The 21575-nt window shown below is 38.5% G+C and overlaps 1 protein-coding gene and 1 long non-coding RNA gene across 2 annotated transcripts in view; both read left to right on the top strand.

Moving 5' to 3' along the window:
* LOC103040942 (cAMP-dependent protein kinase catalytic subunit PRKX) overlaps positions 1-15703 on the top strand; it is a 29680-nt gene extending 13977 nt beyond the window's left edge. The window contains exons 5-8 of the mRNA XM_022665664.2: positions 5129-5224; positions 6082-6139; positions 14601-14678; positions 15143-15703. Of these exons, the coding sequence (XP_022521385.2) occupies positions 5129-5224; positions 6082-6139; positions 14601-14678; positions 15143-15268 (358 nt within the window). The 3' untranslated portion in view covers positions 15269-15703. The remainder of the gene's footprint in view (positions 1-5128; positions 5225-6081; positions 6140-14600; positions 14679-15142) is intronic.
* The window catches only part of LOC125805017 (uncharacterized), a 73550-nt gene that overhangs the window by 18044 nt on the left and 33931 nt on the right, over positions 1-21575 (top strand). The window lies entirely within an intron of this gene.

Below are 21575 nucleotides of genomic sequence, written 5' to 3'. Positions count from 1 at the left end.
CTGTCTGCAGCTCAGCACGCCTGACATCACCTCGCATGTGGAGAGGACGCTTTCTAGGTCAAAACTGAGGCTTTGAGTGAATTCCATAAAATTTAAAGTGAGAAAACAGGATCTGGGTGCATTCTGATGGTGGCTGCAGTAACACAGTTGTCCACAAGGGGTCAGCATGGGTCTGAAAATCTGCCCCCAACAGATTTATTTTATATGCTTTTTTTTTTATCAACGTGAATTTTTCAGATTAAAAAAACACTTTTTAATATCAGAAATCAAAGATAATCGAAGAAAATATTTTTAAAAATAGTTTTAAAATGATAATTTCATTTATAAACATAAAAAATGATCTATTCCTTCCTTCCAAACGTCATCACATATTTTCTCAGGATAAGAATGCAGTGAGACCTGATACAGAAGTTTAAAGCAGGATTCAGGACTCAGGGTTTGATAGATCTGTAAGAATTGATTAATTATTACGTGCAGGTTCATGGTATCACGTCTCAAAAGCTCAGATAGTGGATGTTTTCAGGTCTGGGATCGAGTTCTTGTTGAGGAACGGCTAGAAAAGGACAACAGGTGCTGCTCTGTTTTTCTATTGTAGTAACTGATATTACAGGACAGTTTTATAACGTCCACAGACTGACCCAGAAAAAGAGCACAGGACACACCTCCTCAGACATGGATCTGATTTCCTCCAGTCTGTGAGATTCAGCAGAGAACGGACCATTGAGATTTTCTAGAGCCAAGGATTTCAGGAAATTAAAAAAACTGTACAATACAGCTTAAAAATGATGAGTTTCTTTAATTTTATCAAATTGAAAACCTCTACAATATAATCAAGAGGAAGATGGATGATCACAAACCATCAAACCACCAAACTGAACTGCTTGAATTTTTGCACCAGGAGTAAAGCAGCATAAAGTTATCCAAAAGCAGTGTGTAAGACTGGTGGAGGAGGAGAACATGATGCCAAGATGCATGAAATTAAAACTGTGATTAAAAACCACCAGGGTTATTCCCCCAAATATTGATTTTATATTGAAATACATTTTTTTTATTTAAATAGGAAATTCTGAAAAGTCGCATAAAAAAATTATACATATAAAGTAAAGAATTCACAGTATAAAACATGTATAAAATATAAAATGATAATAATAATAATAATACAATTATAAGAAATGTAAAGTTAAAAACATTTAAATCAAAATTATTGAATTCTGATGTTTTAATCACTTTTAAGGCCACAGGTGTATAAAAGCTCCGTATAAACACTTCTTTTAAAAAAAGGCTGTCAAAAAGCAGAATAAAGTCGCACATAAAAAGTCACATATTTTAATTTGTCTACAGAATATTTTTTATATATTTTTGGAGCTCATGAGTAGATTCTGTATTTGATGCATCTGTTTTGCTGCTGAAAGCATCAGCGTGATGTTCCTGATTATCTGCATGAAGCTCTGGATGAACCGAGTCCAGCTCTAACCTGATGTCCTGCCGGCCTCCAACCTCCTGTTCCTGTCCTCGTCCTGCTGTGTGTGCTTTTCACAGGCGGTCCTGATCTCCCAGCATGCACTGCTCAGCTCTGGACCCGGCGGGTCTGTTATGATTGGCTGGTTGGGTCTGTTGGCAGGAGTGTGGAGGAGGAAGGAAGCTGGACTTTCTGTCGTTTACTGTTTCTTAAGAGCAAATATGATGGAGGTCGGGGTCAGCATGGGAACAGTCTGTCACTATCAGATCCCCCATCCAGGAATTTTATTTATTAATGTCAGAAAACAGGAAAAAATTATAGAAACTGTAGAAAAAATAATGTATATTAACAAATACATCAGGACAATATTAATATAATGTGATTTAATGTGCTTTTGTTGCAGGAGCGTAGTTGTAAAAATAGAATAATGCTCCTTTAATAACAAATCCTTTGACACTGCTGTAGACAAAAGGGGTGGAGCTAAACTTAAACTGTTGTAGGCTGAATGGGAGGAGCTACATTATTATGGGTTTAACAGGTGGGGCTAAGTCTCTGTCATATGAATAGATAGGGCTTAATGCTAAATGCTAAAGTTTGATAGGCTGAATGGGTGGAGCTAAACTTTACTAAACTGCTGTAGGCTGAATGGTTGGAGCTAAACTATACTAAACTGCTGTAGGCTGAATGGGTGGAGCTAAACTATACTATAAACAGCTGTAGGCTGAATGGGTGGAGCTAAACTTTACTATAAACTGCTGTAGGCTGAATGGGTGGAGCTAAACTATACTATAAACAGCTGTAGGCTGAATGGGTGGAGCTAAATTTAAACTGCTGTAGGCTGAATGGGTGCAGCTAAACTATACTATAAACAGCTGTAGGCTGAATGGGTGGAGCTAAATTTAAACTGCTGTAGGCTGAATGGGTGGAGCTAAACTATTCTAAACTGCTGTACACTGAATGGGTGGAGCTACATTATTATAGGTTTAACAGGTGGGGCTAAGTCTCTGTCATATGAATAGATATGGCTTAATGCTAAATGCTAAAGTTTGATAGGCTGAATGGGTGGAGCTAAACTGTTATGAGCTAAATGGGTGGGGCTTAAATTCTACAAGATAGAATCAGGGCTAAATTGTTTTAGATTAAATGTGTTGATATATTAAATATATATATATATATATATGTTAACATTTTGGAAAAAAAAAGTTTTTCATAATTTAAGCCATTAATATATATATATATATATATATATATATATATATATATTTTTATTACTAAGGCTAGTGAAGCGTTTTGGGTAACAGCTAATGCTAATAAAGTTAATAAGCACAAAAACAACATGCTAATATTTAGCACAGAACGCAGATCACATGGTTGACCTCTGACCTGAGCAGAGTTCCTATTGGCCACCGTCCTCTCGTACACGTTTCAGCAGGATGATGGATTCCTGTTTCAGAGCTGCTGCTGCTCCTGACCTGGTTCTGCTGTAGGGTGATGCAGTTGGAACTTGCTAACCTCTTTCCCGTAGTGGAGAGAAATTACAGCGCCGTGCCTCCAGCCCCATAAATCACTGCAGGCTTTGAAGCTGCAGCCCCCCCTTAGCGAAAGTCCTCAACCCCTGGGGCTTTTCTGTCCATTCAGGAGATCCCTCGGAAGCTCCACACACCCCAAGCCCCCAAGTACACACACACACACATATATATATATATATATATATATTTATACAGTGTCTTGCAAAAGTATTTGCCCCCCTTGAACTATTCTAACTTTTGCCACATTTCAGGCTTCAAACATAAAGATATTAAATTGTAATTATTTTTGTGAAGAATCAACAACAAGTGGGACATAAGCGTGAAGTGGAACGAAAATTTATTGGATATTTTAAACTTTTTTTAGAAATAAAAAACATGCAGGAACGGGAATGCTTTTTCAGATCTGCCGCATTACATAACCAGCTCACATCTGGGCCACCTGTACTCCCTACAGTCATGGCCATATTTTACGCATTCGAGATCCAGACTGAGAGGAATAGTTTCAGCAGAAGTGTCGTTTGAGTTTAAGACTTCGAGGATTGTGTTTCTAAGCCTTCTTTTCTACATCCTTATTTTTTATGCTCGAAGGACTGTACTTTCACTTTGCAACACTTTCATGATTCTAATGCATTGATTAAATGCATTGATAAGGTGCTGCCAATATCATCAGGATATCGTTGGTTCGAATCCCAGTCATGCAGCTTGCCATCAGCTTCCGGAGCCCTGAGAGAACACAATTGACCTCACTCTATCTGGGTGGGTAGATGCATGGTTAGCGGCTAATGGTAATACTGCTACAGCAGTGCTAGCCAGGGTTAACTCACCCTTATAAAGCTTTACCTCAGCGTAGTGGCTTTACAGCTCCTTAATACCTGACTGGTAGAATTTATACATAAGGAGCACCGGATTATAAGGAGCTCTGATGATTTTTAGAAAAATTAAAGGATTTAAAATGCACCTTATAGTCTTAAAAATACGTTTTTAAAAATACCTGACAACCTCAGTTTATGAACTGCTATTCCGGGACTTTTGGCATTGTCAGTGTATTAATAAAAATATTATTACTGGATTGGGTTTAAGATATAGCTAATACCCTACATACATATAATATAATATAATATTCTCCATACAAAATGAGCAAAAATAAGCTTTTCGTGTCAAATGTTGCTTAGCCTTTTAAACACTGGTGTTTAGTACAGCGTAAGTGGTTTAGCTGGCAGTCAGGAACTATGGAGAACCACAGGAATTCCCGGCGGTTTGCTGAATCATGTTTGTGTAAAGGATGCTGAGAACTGCAGTGAGACTCTAATATAAATAATGGTAATTTTAGACCAGAAAGGCCTAAAATATTACAAGACACCTCAAATAACATATTAAACTCTAATTTTAGCCTCCATTTGTTCTACCTCAACATCTACTGGAATATCTATAGTAGATAATAGCTGCTAGGTTTTACAGTTGTTTTGAAGCTTTGTCGTTCTGAGACAGAGTTTGGTTGACTTGTTTGAATTTAATGAAATTATACAGTATGTACGAATGTAATGCTGATCTATATAAAGTGATCGCAGTATTAAGTAAAAAGTAAAATGTTAATTTTATTAAGGAAAACTGTACAATTTGCACAATTAAAAGGAGACTCTAGGAGACCCTATTGACTCCTTTTAGCCAAGATTAAGATGAGAAACAGTTGTTTGTGGAGGTTACAGGTTCTGTATGGCATCCGCAGATGTTGTAAAGCTGGGCCTTTAGATCCTGCACACCTACAGGTTGCCGAATTTGGTGTCCATACTGTTCAGAATATTGATACATAAGACACCGTTGTCTGGCTGATGGCAGGGAATTTGCTGACATGACCGTCCTGCTTCTCTAAGTTCAATAAAGTGACGCGTCTTAAGGTTTGTCAACTGAGTAAAATGTTTTAAGTGCATTGAAAAGGCAGGTTTAGCAGTTTGTGATTTCTCACCAAGAGGTACGCTACCCTACGTTAAAATACAGCAGCAGAGGGAAGCATTTATTTCCTTTTTATATGTTTTTAAACGTTCATATCATTCTTCGCTTTCTCTTTAAAAGCAGAATGCATGTTAAACACTAATCCACAGAAGAGAGAGTGAATTTGTGTGTTTCTCTCATTTGTTTTAAGGTATCCACCGTTTTTCGATGATAACCCCTTTGGTATCTACCAGAAGGTTCTCGCTGCCAAGCTGAACTTTCCTCGCCATCTGGATTTCTACGTAAAGTGAGTCGAGATATCCATTAATCTTACACAGCAAAGATTGTCCAGTGTCCAGCTTCAGAAATGACAAGAGCCCAGTTTAACTATATATTACATTTTAAACTGAATAATATTTGCATTTATCTTAGGATCCATATGTAATTTTCACCTGATAGTGAGTAAATTCATGCTCTCTCAGTGTAATTAGTCCAGGTTTTGGGCCACCAGAGATCCAGTGTGTGTTCAGCTGCTGTAAAGTCTGTTCTACAGTGTTTACTTTACCACAACAGGTGGTGCAGCGACAGAAATACGACACGTTATTTACTCGACACGACCTGTTGCACAGGTAGAGAAGCTGCTACTGCTGACCTCAGGCCAGAGTTAATTTCATGCTGTGGTTCACCAGGTCATGCTGGACACACTGGTTTAGTTCCAGACTGAGATTAAACCAAATCCTGGGTTAAATTTTACCCTAAAATGGAAAATTTCAGAATTAGGCTTAATCCATGTTGGGGAACTGGCCCAATGTGTGCTTTCATAGTAAATTGAATTTTGATGGTTATCATCTCCTTCTTTGTTTCACTGATGCAGGAGCGACTGATAACCCTCATAAAAGAAAAGTGTATACTTAACATGTAAAAGTAGATATTTTTAACTTTAAAATTAATACATTCTTAAATACATACTAAATGTACTCTTCTGGAACTCATGGCAATTCAGTATATTTCAATTGTAATTAAGCTCCATTTGAATACAACATAAAAGCATTAGATTGTGCTTTTGAGAGCTGTTTTCATAAAACTTCTGCCAACTTAAGTAGATTTAAGTTTTGTTTTTAAAAATAATTTTTATGTCTAATTTTCTGCATCTTTTCCATCTAGAGACCTCATCAAGAAGCTGCTCGTCGTCGACAAAACAAAGCGACTCGGAAACCTGAGGGTAAGTGTATTTACGCCTAGAATTTACATTGGCTTAAAGTATCCAAACAAGTCACACGTTAGTTTTACACATTCTACAAATATGTGCGTTTGGACACACAATAAGGAATACAACACTGGCAACATTTGCTTCTCTTACAATGATCCAGTGGACTAAGGCGCTGCCATTATGATTGAGAAATTCTGGTTCGAATCCTGGTCATGCAGCTTGCCATCAGCTGCCAGAGCCCTGAGAGAGCGCAGTTGATCTTGCTCTCTCTGGGTGGGTACAGTACAGTAGATGGCGCTCTCTCTTTCCCCTCATCACTCCTAGGGTGATGTGGATCAGTACAAGGCTGCGTCTGTGAGCTGCTGTATCAGAACACTACACTAATGTTCTTCCAGTGGAGACTAAACTACACTGCTGTTGAGCTTCAGGTGGTCAGTGGTGATGTTTTCTTCTCCACTACTGATGGTTTTAAACCAGAAGCTTTTATTTCATAAATAACCCAGAGTTCATGTTAAACGTCTGACCTCTGACCCACGAGCCGCCTCTGATCTCCCTCTCCACACGTTTTAATGAGCCTCACTGTCTCAGAGCCCAGCTCCACTTAACCCTCAGCGGCCCCCAGTGGCCCCCGGGCGGCGCTGCTGAGGAATGTTATAAGGTGTTCGGCGTGGAGGCTTTCCTTTGGAGTGGTGGTCAGGTCCGGCTCCACACGGCCTTCCATAAAAACCTCCATAAAGCCCGGACGCCGCCACCCTGAGAGAATATTAACCACCGGCGGGGTTAGAGGTCTCCAGACGCTGTCTGCTGAAGTCCTGGCTTAAAGAAACTGGACTACAGTTCATTTTTGGTTTATTTCCAATCGCTTTAGGCGGCTTTCTGGCTTTTTGGAGTTGAATCAATTTGAGAGAATCAAAGTAGTATATTTTTTGCACTAAAAGGTTTATGGGCCTATTTTCATACATAAGGTGCACCAGATTATAAGACTCATTATGCGACACTAATAAGGAACAAGTGTGTCGCCATGTTTTCCTTCTAATTCATGGTTTGCAATGGTTGGTTCACAGTTTACAAAACTGTAATTCTTAATTTCTTTAACACAAGAACTGGATGTTAATCTACACAGATTTCTCTCCTAAAAACTGTTTATTGAGTGAGTAAAGAGCTTCCGCTTATTTACAGTAAGCTTAGACTTCCAGATTTCTCTAAGGCTAGGTGCAGCAGCATTAGCATGCGGCTACACTGAGGAACCCTGGGATTTCCAATAAGCCAGGACAATATCGGCTAGCGGTTTATTAAACGTAGCTTGCTTTAACAAGGTAAACACGTAAACTACAGTCCGATATACTCACCTCTGAACAGCGAAAGAGCTAGCGCCTACTGTGGTTAGCAGCTAATGCTAATGCTGCTCTAGCAGTGCTAGCCAGGGTTTTCAGCAGGCTACAGGCTGATAATACTCACCTCTGATTGGCGAAAGAGAAAGCACTTAGCACGGTTAGCAGCTAATACTAATGCTGCTCCAGCAGTGCTAGCTGTGAAAGAAAAACAAAGCAAAAAGGAAAATTATATTGTAACCCTGCCCCTTTGTTACCTACCCCAGGTGTTTCCTGTTTCCCACATGTATAGCACCTTTGTTTCAGTGTCCATTGTCGGTTCTTGCACATAACACATCCGTTTGTTTGCTCCGTTTGTTTCATGTCCTGGTTTCTTTCAGTGTTTAGTCTTTATATACAGTCTTTGTCTGTTTGTTTTGTTAAGTGTAGTGTATATTTATCTTGTTTTTGTGTTTTTTCCTGTTTCTTTGATTAAATTTACTTTATTTTTATAAAATAAAAGGGTGTCCTGTGACTTTTGATATACCGTGTATAATGCAATATACACAGTTTTAAAACCTGTATCGAGATATGCATTGCATCGGCAAGTTCTCACCAATACTCACACAGGCTTACACAGCCCTGCTGAGAGTTTCTGTATCGTCAAACTTAACAAATGTGGCACTTATTGATTGGGATCATCTCTTTTAATAGCTGTTTGTAAAGAGAAGAAAGCCATAGAAATCCATTCTGCTCCGTCTGTCTGTCTGACTGAAAAGCAAACTGGTGTGGTTTCCTCAAGTGCTTCATCATTTTTAGCGCTGTTCAAAGATTACTGAATAATACTGAATAATTCCAAAGCAATTATGTTGACGTCAGGCACCTTAAGCTGTATAAATCTCTTTGTGGAGCTTCTCAAGAGATGCATATGTAGGATTATAAGCCCAGCGTGGCTCATGAATTCCGATATTTGCTGAAAATTGTGGCCTGTTTCCCAGATTCCACAATACTGGGACTTTCTAGCGCTAACAGTTATATATATATATTTTTTTACAGTTTTGACTCCCCTCTTTCATAAACAATGATTCACTGTCTAAACGAGGCGACAGCGTTCTGAAACACTTCCGATAAATCTACATCTGCAGAATTCACACTCAGCTTAATCAGGCACAACACGCTTTTTTCCAAAGAACCTTCCACAGCTCTAAATAAGTGGAGTGTTTTAAAGTAGGACTGAATCCGCTTGACCAGAACAGTTCCAGAACAATTTCACTTTGGTGAAAAACTTGGATACACACACTAAAGACTCCAACTCCCAGCATGCACTCACGCTAGACCTATTGGACTTTGCTGATCATGTGGCACTATGAAGTTCTAACTCGCCTGGCTTCTGATTACCCACACCTGGTCCTGTTTGTATAAATATCCCCCTGTTTCTGTTCCTTGTTGATTCGTATTAAATCTAGATTCTAGCTCTACTTCTACTTTGCGTTTCTTTTTTAGTTTATTGCTCTTTTGTTTCTGACCCATTTTTGTATTTTTATCTACTCTTTTGCTGCCTTGCCCTAGTACTTATTGTTTTTCGATGCCAACCCTTATTTCTGTTTTTGACCACTCCTGTAGGCCTGTTTCCCAGATTCCACAACACTTGGACTTTCTAGCACTAACATTTTTTTTTCACAGTTTTGACTCCCCTCTTTCATAAACAATGATTCACTGTCTAAACGAGGTGACGGTTTTCCGAAACGCTTCCGAAAAGTCTCCGTCCGCGGAATTCACACTCAGCTTAATCAGGCACAACCCCCTTTTTCCGAAAACCCTTCCCCAGATCTAAATAAGTGGAGTGTTTTAAAGTAGGACTGTATTTGCTTGCATTCTTCCGAGAGTATAAATGTCACAGAAAAACGATAAAGGTGAAGAAACCCAGTTAATGCAGACCAGCTGAATATTAGCAGAGGCTGTGCTCCTCAGAGTTACAGGTTGCTGCTGGTTGAACGTCTGGAGGACGGGAGGTTAGCGCTGGCATTTGGTTCTGGTTAGCGTTGGCTCTGTCCAGTGCACAATAACACTCAGGAAAAGCTTCTGTTTGTTTTCCTAACTGATTCCTAGAATTTGTGACGCTTACTGGAATTTCTCAATACTTTAAAGTGCTAAACAATCAGTTTTTAACAGGTCAATATGTCATATAAATGTTTATTATAGTGTTTGTAAATTTTAAAATGTATATCCTCTTGATTATAAAGTAAGTTTGTGTGTGTGTGTGTGTGTGTTGATGGCTGGAGTTTGCTAGAATAAAGGAAGAAGAAAAATGGGCCAATTGAGGGGGGGCTAAATTCTTGGCCCAGTTCACCTGGAAAGGCAGTGTGTTGAAATTCTTCAGACAGAGGCCGGTAATGAACTCGGTCTGGGCCAGATTTATACTGTACACTGGGGTTTAATTATTTGTTGGTAAACTTTAAAATCAGTCAACCTTTCATTTAAAAGGGTTCAGATAACCTCTAATGGCATATAAATTAGCTTTAGACAAAGAGTACACAGTGATTGGAGACTGAAACTGAAACAGCTGGTTTTAGAGCACAATAATTGATTGTGATGACGGACAGTTCTGGTGGAAACAGGAGAGTTGAGGTGCACATTGAATTCTGCGTGATTTGATCAGACGAGGTTTTATGTTTTTTTGGATACAATCCGGGTTAGCACCCGAACATCCCTTTCAGACAGCTTCCTCTTACAGCGTCCACAGTTAATCCTGTTGGATGTGGTTGGTTCTTCTTGGTGGTATGCTGACATTACCCTGGATACCGTGGCTCTTGATGCATCACAAAGACTTGCTGTCTTGGTCACAGATGCTCCAGCAAGACGTGCACCAACAATTTGTCCTCTTTTGAACTCGTTTACAAGCACATACCCAACCATGTGGATGGGAGCAGTTCCAGAACGGTTTCACATCGGTGTAAATGCGCTAGCAGTATCATTGCTTGCAATGAACTTAGTTACACACACTCACAAGACTCCAACTCCCAGCATGCACCTACGCTAGACCTTCCGGACTTTGCTAACCATGTGGCACTACGACGTTCTAACTCACAGAGCTTCTGATTACACACACCTGGTCCTGTTTGTATAAATACCCCCCTTTTTCTGTTACTCATTGCCTGGTATTATATCTACTATAGATTCTAGCTCTACTTCTTGCATTTCTTTTTTGTTTATTGCTCTTTTTGTTTACCTTTTTGCCTACACTTTTACCGCCTTGCTCTAATACTTATTGTTTATCTTTGCCAACCCTTATTTCTGTTTTTGACTACTCTTTTTGCCTAAATCTTTTCTTGTTTAAATATTTTGTTACTGATCCTGCTTATCTTTATCTTTCCCTGTAAGTTTGATTCCTTTATTAATAATAAACTGTGTGTTTGGTATTGCCAGCGTGACAGTTTATTTAGCTTGTCTTAATTCTTTTTCATCTCGTTTAGTTTAGTTGATAAATATGAGTGAAACAGACTGTTTAAATGTTTAATCGGCTCATATTATGAGGTTATAAATCTATAATCGACTTTAACAGTGCCTCCGTTAATGACTTTAGTAAGTGGGCATCTGAAGTAGATGGGTTTTGATGGGTGGTAGCGTGTGGCCAGCAGCTGTAGCTGCTTTAGGCTTTAAATTGTTGTAAGTAGAGTAATTTCTCAGTCCTTGGGAGTGCGGTTGGTTTCCGTTATGCCAAGAGCTTCTTCAGTCCTGCCAGAGAACAGCTTGGAAAGGAGTGAAGCTGTGCAGCTCTTTCATTTGGGTCTGAATTTGCTCTTTGTTGGTGAAGTGAGCGTAGCGATATTCCTGGCTGGTGGTGACCCTGCAGTTCATGTGTCGTTACAATGGGATGTAAACTGCTGAGCTAAAACAGTGCCTTTCTCCACATCTGTGTTTGTGTCTGGTCTCTGCTGGTTTTATCGCATTTTAAGGAAGAGGCCGTCCTCAAACTGCTAGCCTTTCACTCTGTGTGTGTGTGTGTGTGTAGCAGCTGTGCTAATACAGAATGCTAAACTGCTTCTGTTGTTATAAACCCTCTTAAAAGAGAACTCTGGTGTAAAATGGACTTTTGTTGTAGTAAAACATGATAAAAGTTCTTATCTTTGATGAATAGCACACCTCCGCTCTCCCACAGCGTTCAGAGATCCAGAAATTTTAACAATTTATCCAACAAACACCCTTCAGACTGGGAGATACGGGGCATAATTAACCCTGATAAATCACTTTTTACACCGTTATCCAGCTCAAAGTAGCTCTACTTTGCCTCCTTGCTAGAATCCGGAGAGCCCTGACATTTAAAATGAGGCATTAATAACTTAAAAAGTGCACAAAAAGCTTATTAAAAACAACTGTTTACATCCCATAACATTACTAGCTTCAGCTTCAAGCGCCGCCATTACTCCTGGCATGGGCTATAATGCTATATAGAGACTATGTAGAGTGTGGAGCTACAAATCATTTGTAATGAATGATTTGGGACTTTAAAGTCCATCTAAACAGATGCAAATATTCAAACATTCCTTATGATAAATTAAAAACACAAAAATCCTACACTTTCAACACTTTTTTTTCAACACTGGACTTGAATTTATATATTTAGGCTTGAAAATGTCAAGAGCAGGACAATTTTCTACATGTCCAGAACCATCAGAACCACCACTGATCTGGGGTAACTCAGCAAGACCTCACTCGTTTCCTCCCTTTTCTCCCTGTCAGTGGTTTTATCCCCTCTATATCATCTACACCCAGTACATATTGTCTCTGTGTGATGTTTGGTCGGGAAGTTCAAAGCCTTTTTCAATCCGGTATTTGAATATATCATCCTGAAAACGAGTCCAGGCGAATGTCCACGTCGTATTTCATTCACTCCACACCGCTATTTGTTTTGTGTCGTCGACAATAAGCTCAAACACGAGTTCAATAAAAGCGAACAAGCGAACAAAAGTTCAATAAAAGAAAGAAATCTGACTTTTCATCAAACTTGAACAACTTCCAGATTGTTTGAGATGTCAACATGCTTCAAACTCCAGAGTAAACTACAGCTGTGGTTCTTAAAATGGGTCCGAAGACCCCCAGGGTACAATAAAAAATAGCCAGGGGTCCACAATTCAGAGCGGTTGGCGTTTTGTTTCTAAATTCTTAAGAGCTGTCCCTAATACAGCTCTGTAAAATGATTTTACCAAATTGAAAACCTCTGGAATATAATCAAGAGGAAGATGGATGATCACAAACCATCAAACCACCAAACTGAACTGCTTGATTTTTTGCACCAGGAGTAAAGCAGCATAAAGTTATCCAAAAGCAGTGTGTAAGACTGGTGGAGGAGAACATGATGCAAAGATGCATGAAAAAAACTGTGATTAAAAAACAACCAGGGTTATTCCACCAAATATTGATTATGTCTGAACTCTTAAAACTTTATGAATATGAACTTGTTTTCTTTGCATTATTTGAGGTCTGAAAGCTCTGCTTCTTTTTTTTTTTTTGTTATTTCAGCCATTTCTCAATATAATATTTTCTGCAATGAAATGCTCTAAATGAGAATATTTTTATTTGTAATTTGGGAGAAATGTTGTCTGTAGTTTATAGAATAAAACAACAATGTTCATTTTACTCACTGTTTTACCTGTTGATGGTTTACCAGCCTCAGATTTAGTATTTTGTAACATTTTAAACATTTTAATAATCACTACATGATTCCTAATGTGTTTGTTCATAATCTGAAAAACATTGACTCCTTTTGAAAAGCAAACAGTTTCTCAGTGTGCTCTGAATCCTATAGAACTCACTGTATTGTATATCACAAATATAAAGATATAAACGCCCTTTTTTATGTTTGGCCTTTAGTTATAAATAACGTGTGCACGCTCGTCTGGTGAATTGTGTCGGCAGGATAAAGCTAAAGGCCATTCCTGGAGTGGTGAATGTCCACAAAAGCTTCCCAGGCTGAGAGGAACAAAGGAAATCTTGGGTGGATTAGCTTATCGCTAGTCGCGCTAGGCCGTTTTCTCCGGGGTTTTTCCCAGAGAAACAGAGCGAGCCGGAGGGCAGGGCATCCTCTCTCAGGAGCTCACCCACAATCACACTGTTTTCTTTATTTACTGCGAGATTATTTGGTTTTAACTTTTGATCTTGAATGTTTAGAGAGACCCACGTTTCAAAAAAAGCACTTTCAGCTTCCTCTGCTTAGATCAGAAGGAGGAGGGGACTTAAAAATAGCTGTGCTGAAGTGATATACTAGTGCATCTCAAAAAATGTTAATATCTTTGAAAAGTTACTCATATATTATATAGATGTATTACACACAGAGTGATCTATTTTTAAAATCATTTATTGCTTTTATTGTTGATGATTATGGCTTACAGACAATAAATCAAACTCAAAAATCAGTGTCTCAGAAAATTAGAATTTTATATACATAAGACTTATTGGTACTTTTGGCACAGTGAAAAATGAAATCTCCATAAAAGTTGTCAGCAGTGAGAAGAAGCAACAAACAAAACTGCACTGACTTTAGACTTGATAATAAAACACAGTGGATCAACACTAGTAATGTTTTTAGTAGAATTTAAGTAGTATTTAAGTATTTAAAGATAAAATATTCTGTGGACTCAGGGGGTTCTGGGGTCATTTTCTCTTTTATGTTTTTTTTTTTATCCTCTGTGATTTTATTCTCGTCCAGAACGATCATGTACGTGTTTTTCTCAGACGTCCTCTGAGAAAATTACAGGCTGAATTATCTACTGTTTTTCTCTGAACTCCGTGCTCCTCCGGTAATTTTAGTCCCGTCCGGACGCACATCTCTGAGTTTCGTCTCCTCGCCTTTAATAAAATCGATATTTGTCCACTGCTGCGCACCGTAATTACACTTTGGGCACGCCACGGTTTCCACAAAGATCCCCGCATTAAAAACACAACAGCGAGTGGAAATGGAGGAGCTACTGAACGACGCGATGTCATGTGACCGAGAAAAAGCCTAAAGCCTAAAAACTCCCTGGTCCTCCTGTTTTTTTCAATTGCAGTCCAGATGCAGGACTTTTATCTGTATACAAATGTACATTTTCACAGCACTGTATTACATAAAGTGTTTTTTCCAGTGATGAGGTGATACACTGACATTTGACCTCTGTGGGTTTTAGGGTGGAGCCGATGATGTGAAGAAGCACAGATGGTTCAGATCTGTAGATTGGGACGTTGTGCCTCAAAGAAGACTCAAGGTAAGACCTTTATATACAGCTCTGGAAATAAATTAGATCACACTTAAAAATGATGAGTTTCTTTGTTTTTACCAAATTAAAAACCTCTGGAATATAATCAAGAGGAAGATGGATGATCACAAACCATCAAACCACCAAACTGAACTGCTTGAATTTTTGCACCAGGAGTAAAGCAGCATAAAGTTATCCAAAAGTAGTGTGTAAGACTGGTGGAGGAGGAGAACATGATGCCAAGATGTATGGAAGAAACTATGATTAAAAACCAGGGTTATTCCACCAAATATTGATTTCTGAACTCTTAAAACTTAATGAATATGAACTTGTTTTTGTTGTCTTTGTATTATTTGAGGTCTGAAAGTTTTGCATCCTTTTTTTTGTTATTTCAGACATTTCTCATTTATTTTCTGCACATAAATCTGCTCTAAATGACAATATTTTTATCTCTTTCTCTCCATCCAACACAGCCGTCCATTGTTCCCAAAGTTTCGCACGAAGGAGATTCCTCGAACTTTGACACGTATCCAGACGAGAAGCGGAAAAAGGAGCCGGCTGTGTCTCCGAAGGACGTGGAAATTTTTAAGAACTTTTGAATATGAATATCTATCAGCGTTTCTTCAATATTTATTTAGCATCTTTTCACTCGCCCTGGTCTTGTTCTATGTTGTCGTCTGTTAGTCTTGTATCGTAGCATAATCTATGCACTGGTCAACTCTTTGTGTTATGCAAGTGCACATGACCTTTACTGTAAGCCGCCGCCCCCTCCATCTGACCACGCCTCTCTCCGTCCTCTGGGAATGATTATGCAACTTCTACTTCTACGAGCTATGCAGTTTTTTGGTTTGACTTGACGGTAAGTTTCAACATTCGTCCGATCGTGACTGTACCTCTGAACCTGTACGCGTATGTGTATGATGATGATGATGATGATGATGATGCAAATGAGTTCTTCGTCCTTTGTTTGTTCTGACGTCTCTATGACATGCTTGGTTATGTAATAAAGGCAGTATATGCCATTTTACAAAAGACTATGGACTTTAGAGTGTTATTGATCAATGATCGAAGTAGATGTTTCTAATAAAGTGGCCAGAGTGAGCAGAGGCATAGAGCAGGTGTTTCTAATAAAGTGGCCAGTTGGTAGAAGCTCAATTTAGGGGTTTCTAATAAAGTGTCCAGTTCCTGGAAGCTCAAGTTAAATGTGTCATTACAACATTTTTGATCCGGTATAACGCTGCTTTAGTCTGGTGGAGGAGTGGACGGGGAGAAACGATAGGATTTCGTCTCTTGCTTATGAATATTCATACATGCAAACATATCGCCTCTGATTGGCTAACAGCACTGCGACACCAGTGACACAGAGAACAGTTAGAAATATTTTAAAATAAAGTTATTTTTACACTAATAACAGTCTTTACAATGTTATATGTTACTTTACAACATGTGTAATAATGCTAAACCTGCTAAGTGCAGTTCAGCCACTGACCTAGTCTTAGAGTCTGTGTAAAACACCAAATCCACCGGAGATCCTATTTAAACCTATAGTTACACACAGAGGTGGGTAGTCCAGATCCAGAAAGTAAAAATCCACCCCGGGGTTTTGTTGGCTGAGCAGAGCCACCGACAACAGCAGAGCCACCAAGGCAGTTGGAACAAACAAAACCCCAGGGTGGATTTATACCTTCTGGATCTGAACTATCCACCTCTGCTTACATAAGATATCTAGCATGCTAAGTAACAAGTGTAAATAGATGTCTTTCATTTATTTCATGAGTAAATAATAAAAAACTGAGATAATGGCAAGCTCTAAATATTTATAAGTTAGGGTTTCTAATAAAGCGTCCAGTCGGCCGAAACTCAAAGTAAGAGTTTCTAATAAAGTGTCAAGCTAGTGGAAGCTCAATTTAGGGGTTTCTAATAAAGTGGCCAGTGTGAGTGAAAGCACAAGATGGGCGTTTCTAATAAACTGGCCAGAATTTGTTATTTTTGTTCTTTATCACAGTTTATGAAGTTTAAATGATTTACATCTGTTAGACATAGTTAAACGTGATCGTTCATACTGAACGTGACTATTGATTAAATACGTGTTGGACGAGTTCAGGTAATTGTTTCCGGCCTGTGTGTGTGTGTGTGTGTATAATGTGTTTGTGTGTGTGTGTGTGTGTTCTGTGTTGTTTTAGCTGGAGGGGAGTGTGTGTGAATACACCCCCCACCCCCCTCCTCCTCCTAACCACCCATTAAATACCTACAGATTTCAGCTCTGTTACAGATTACTGTATAATCGCATTTTCTGTTTAATCAAAGTCCAGCTACAGTCGTTGTATTAACCCCTAAACGAGGACATGAACATGTAATTATACCACCGTTACCCCCTGCAGTCATTCAGTTAAGACTTATTTGATAAAAGGCTGCAAAACGCTATAATGCAGCTACCAGGTAAAACCCTAGTTCCAAAAACGCTAAGATGCAATGATGCAGCTTTAACATACTTTTGTGAATTATAGAATTGTTTCAGAGGCCATGCAGTGAATTCTAGTACAGAATCAGTACAGCCTGAGGGCCTGAAGATCACCAACATCTAATACGGACTATAGGCCTTGTCTTTTGTGCATATTTGGACACATCATCAGTGAAGAACCCCGGGTCAAAGGATGTTTTTGGATCTTTAATCTTCAAACATCCTCACCAGGGCGATCCAGCCGGGGATGATCAGTTGCATCTGCATGTATCCAAGTGGGGTGTTGCTCCAAGGATCCCCCTACGGATCCACAGCAACCACCAGGCCCTTTCTGTGGCTCCTAAAGGCCTCTGCGTTTTATTTTTAATAAACCCATTTTGTTAACGCTACTGAACCAGCTCAGTCATACTGTTGAACTCCTCTATTTCACTAATAATGGGTTATGGGGAATTCAAGACTATTGCTGCAGTGTTTTGGAACTTTAGCCCGGTGATATAAATTAGTGCACATGATTTTCCTCAGTAGCAGACGAACCTCTTCTTCACTTTTCTCCCTAAAACCAGAAGAGTTCCAACACAAACACAAGCTGATTTGGATACTGCACAGCGTCTTCAGAGGGACCAGCCAGCCAAAAAATGAATATAATCCATTAAATATTGATTTTATTGATTAACCCTCCTATTATCTTTGGGGTCAATTTGACCTCATTTAAGGGTTGACATTAGTTTTGTGTTTTTCTTTTCATATTAACCGTCTTCTTGTTTTATTGGCGCAAAACATAAGAATTCTCAATATTTTACACATATTTGGGTAATAATAATGTCGAGTTCACTATTACATTCAGTTTTATAATCTTTCTCTAAACTTACCTTTAGTTTAGGCCCTGACTTAACAACTCAATACTTATAATACTTATAACATAGTAATAAACCACTTATAATACCAGAACCACTAATAATTTGTCAAATAAACATAAAAAACTAGTAAGTAAACTTTGCTAACATGTTTAATGATCTGGAATTATTATTTTTTTCACATTTTTTTGGAGTTTTAAATAGCTGGGATCATATTGGCCCAGAGAATAAAGTTGGATAGAAGGAGGATTAAATATTACTCTTTTTTTCTGTTTTGTTTATGTAACAATATTTTACTCATTCCAGATCTACCAGAGGCAGTACCAGAGAAGGTTATCCAATCTGGGAATAACAGATCGCTCTTTGAGTTGGAAAAGCTCCTCAAGCACTTCTCCAGGTTCTGTTGGGTTTGGCTGGAGGAGCGGCGCTAGATAAGGATTCATTAAAATTGATGTCTTTCTTTGGTTGTGATTTATGGTGGTCGTATGATTTGAAGTCACAGGCGAATGCAGAAAACATGCTGGAAGCTGATGGAGCCAGTGATGTTGATGGACTGTTCAAAACTAGGCATGCGTTTAGGTTTTTTTTCTTCTTTTTTTTTTAGGGTAATTGCTTATCCACTACACCAGCATTACACGCAAATCAACGTCTGCTTTTCAGCAAGCTGGCCTGAGATAACTCCTCAGTTTTCTACTTCAGGCTTTCCTGCTAAAATATCCAGCTTAAGACCAGTTAGTTACCCAGAAAAATACCCTATACCCTATGCTGGTCAAAATGTAGTCTACCAGCAAAGGGTACTGTATTTTTTTCACTATAAATTGCAATTAAAATCCTTTAATTTCCCCCAAAATCTTCAGTGCTCCTTACGTATAAATTCTACCAGTCAGGTATTAAGGAGCAGTAAAGCCACTCCACTAAAGTACAGAGTTATACAGGAGTTTCAGTAAAGTTCAGTTTAGCATTAGCCGCTAACCATGCTAAGTGCTAGCTTTTTCACCTTTCACAGGTGAGTATATCAGACTGTAGTCTGTGTGTATACTGAAATGAGTTATGTGGGATGAACCGCTAGCTGATATTGTCCTGGCTTACCAGAACACTCAGAGTCCCTAAGTGCACATTAGGCGCTAATGCTAATGCTGCCGCACCTAGCCTTAGTGGAAATCTGTAAATCTGTAAATCTAATAAGCTTACTGTAAGTAAAACAATTTACTTACCCAAATAAACAGTTTTCAGGTGAGAAATCTGTGTAGATTAACATTCAGTTTTAGTTTGACTTTAAAAGAAAATGTTTTTTTAATAATTACAGTTTTTTTTTATTAGTTTTAAAGGTCTCGTCAGCCAGCAGTGAGACCTGCTGTATTAGAAGGGAAATAATCCAGTGCACCTTAAAGTACTTAAAATACGATATGTTTTTGTATTAAGCTGGATCTGTTAGTAGGGTTATATTGCTGTTTTCTCTGTTTGCACATGGTTGGTGTTAGATGTTTATTGTACTGGTCGTGTCTTTTGTTTAGGAAACCAGTGGAATTCGATTCTGTCAGTGATTTCTGTTGAAGCGTGCACCACAAGAGCAGTTTTGTGTTACATTTGTGCTGGCGTGCAGCACAGCGACAGATATTTTCTTTAATTAATGATGGATTAAAGGTGGCAAAAGTTCTCCGTTGCCAGAATTTAATGCTGAATGACTTTGCTGTGGGAGTGTGGAACCTTCTAGCCATTCTGACAATCCATAAATGTTAAAGTTCAAAAACAATTTTATTAGACCCTAATAAAAAATGTTTCTATGGGGGGTTGCTGTGGTGTACCAGGTGGTTGCTTGGCAGTTGCTATGGTATCAGTATCAGTAGCTTCTGTGGTGCTGCTTATTTGATGCTACAAAGATACTACAGAGGGTTTTACTATAATAATTATACCATAATGATGATCTTTAATAAAAATAACTATATACATTTTGCCATTTTATGTCAGTCTGGTTGCTGTTTCTTTGTTTGTTTTATTTCTTAAAGTACTTTGTGTTTTTTTTGTTGTTAAAGTTTTTGTTTAATTGACACTGTCAGGTTTGGGGTGCAGGGAGGACGCGGAGGCGGACGCATATGCAAACAAAAGGGATTTATTGAAACAACAGGACTGAGGAAACTCGGGAAAACAAGGAGCACTGACAGACGATAAACGTACAAGGATCGACACCGGGGAAAAGGAACACGGACCTTAAATAGAGGTGCACACACACAGGAAACAGGAAACACCTGGGACGAAGGGGCAGAGCTACAAATGAACACAGGTGAGTGGAAAAACACTGGGAAAGAAACACAGACCTGAGAATAACACAGACTTGAGAACCAGACAGACAAAAGACCTGACAGACACAAGAACGTAACTATGAGGAGGTCGGAAAAACAAAAAAACAAAAATGAATGACAATTTTGTCTCAAAACAGTCGCAGAGGTGCAGAAATTCTCGAGATGCATCTCTGATCTTTATTATGAACATTTTTGTTGGTGTTTGTGGTGGAGAAAAAAAAGATCATGACTAAACTGATCATTTATTAAGTGAAACAGTCCTCAGCTCCCACATAAACACTCAGAAACTAGTCTTCTGGTGGGCACCTGTTTGTGATTTCTGTAAATACAGACTGTTTTCTGTTCCTGCTCGTCCTGCTCCTCCCCCAAACCTGGAAAAAAGAACAGCTACCGTGTGAAAATCCAGCTAAAATCAGCGGCTCCAGCTGGAACTGGAGGGATTTAATTGGCTATTGATTTGTTCGCAGTGCTCTGCAGAGTTTGCTGTAAAGGTGCAGCTTTTCTAATTGAACTTAATGTTCTACAAACTTCAGGCAGAAAGAAATGAACTGAGAGAGCAGAGTAACTGCAGAGAGACGATCTGTCCAGTGCTTTTCTTCAGTCTATCACAGCAATAACCTTACAAACACGTCCAGAAAAGAGAAGAACAGAATAACACTGATGATCTGGTTCCTACGATATATTAAAAATATTAGACAGCAAGTGAACAGTAAGTTATTGTAGTTATTGAGTAGAATAAGCATAAAAATCTGAGACTTTTTGAGAATAACAAAAAGGTGATAACTCAGAAATCTTCAGATGTATTGTAAAGTTCATGCCTGTTTTTGTTGCTCAGGAAGGACCAACACATTCTAAGGAAAGTGGTTTTAATGTTATGGCTGATCAATGGTGTATTATTATTAAAATATCCAAAAGAAAGTGTAGTATTATATGCTATTTATCATTACAAGTAGAGATTTTTTTTAACTTGTTCAATGACTTTGTGTTTTATGTTTTTTGTGTTTGTGTTATATAGAGTTAATTACAGATATACACACTGAACGCTGACTATTATATATTATGTTGTGTTTATTTGGGTTTAGTATTCTAATGTTATTCAGAGTTTTACCCGTAACAACACTCACTTACCTCTGATTTTATGTTTAATTGGGTTTTTTATTATTATGTTATATAATGTTAATTACAGATAGAAACACATTATGCTATATAGAGTTAATTACAGGTAGACATTCTTACTGATCACTGAGTTTATGTTTGATTGTACAGAGTTTTACACACAATAACACTCACT

The sequence above is a fragment of the Astyanax mexicanus genome, chromosome 11, assembly GCF_023375975.1.
Source record: "Astyanax mexicanus isolate ESR-SI-001 chromosome 11, AstMex3_surface, whole genome shotgun sequence".
Classification (NCBI taxonomy): domain Eukaryota; kingdom Metazoa; phylum Chordata; class Actinopteri; order Characiformes; family Acestrorhamphidae; genus Astyanax; species Astyanax mexicanus.
The sequence above is the reverse complement of the archived record's forward strand: the minus strand, read 5'-3'. Positions and strand labels throughout refer to the sequence as shown.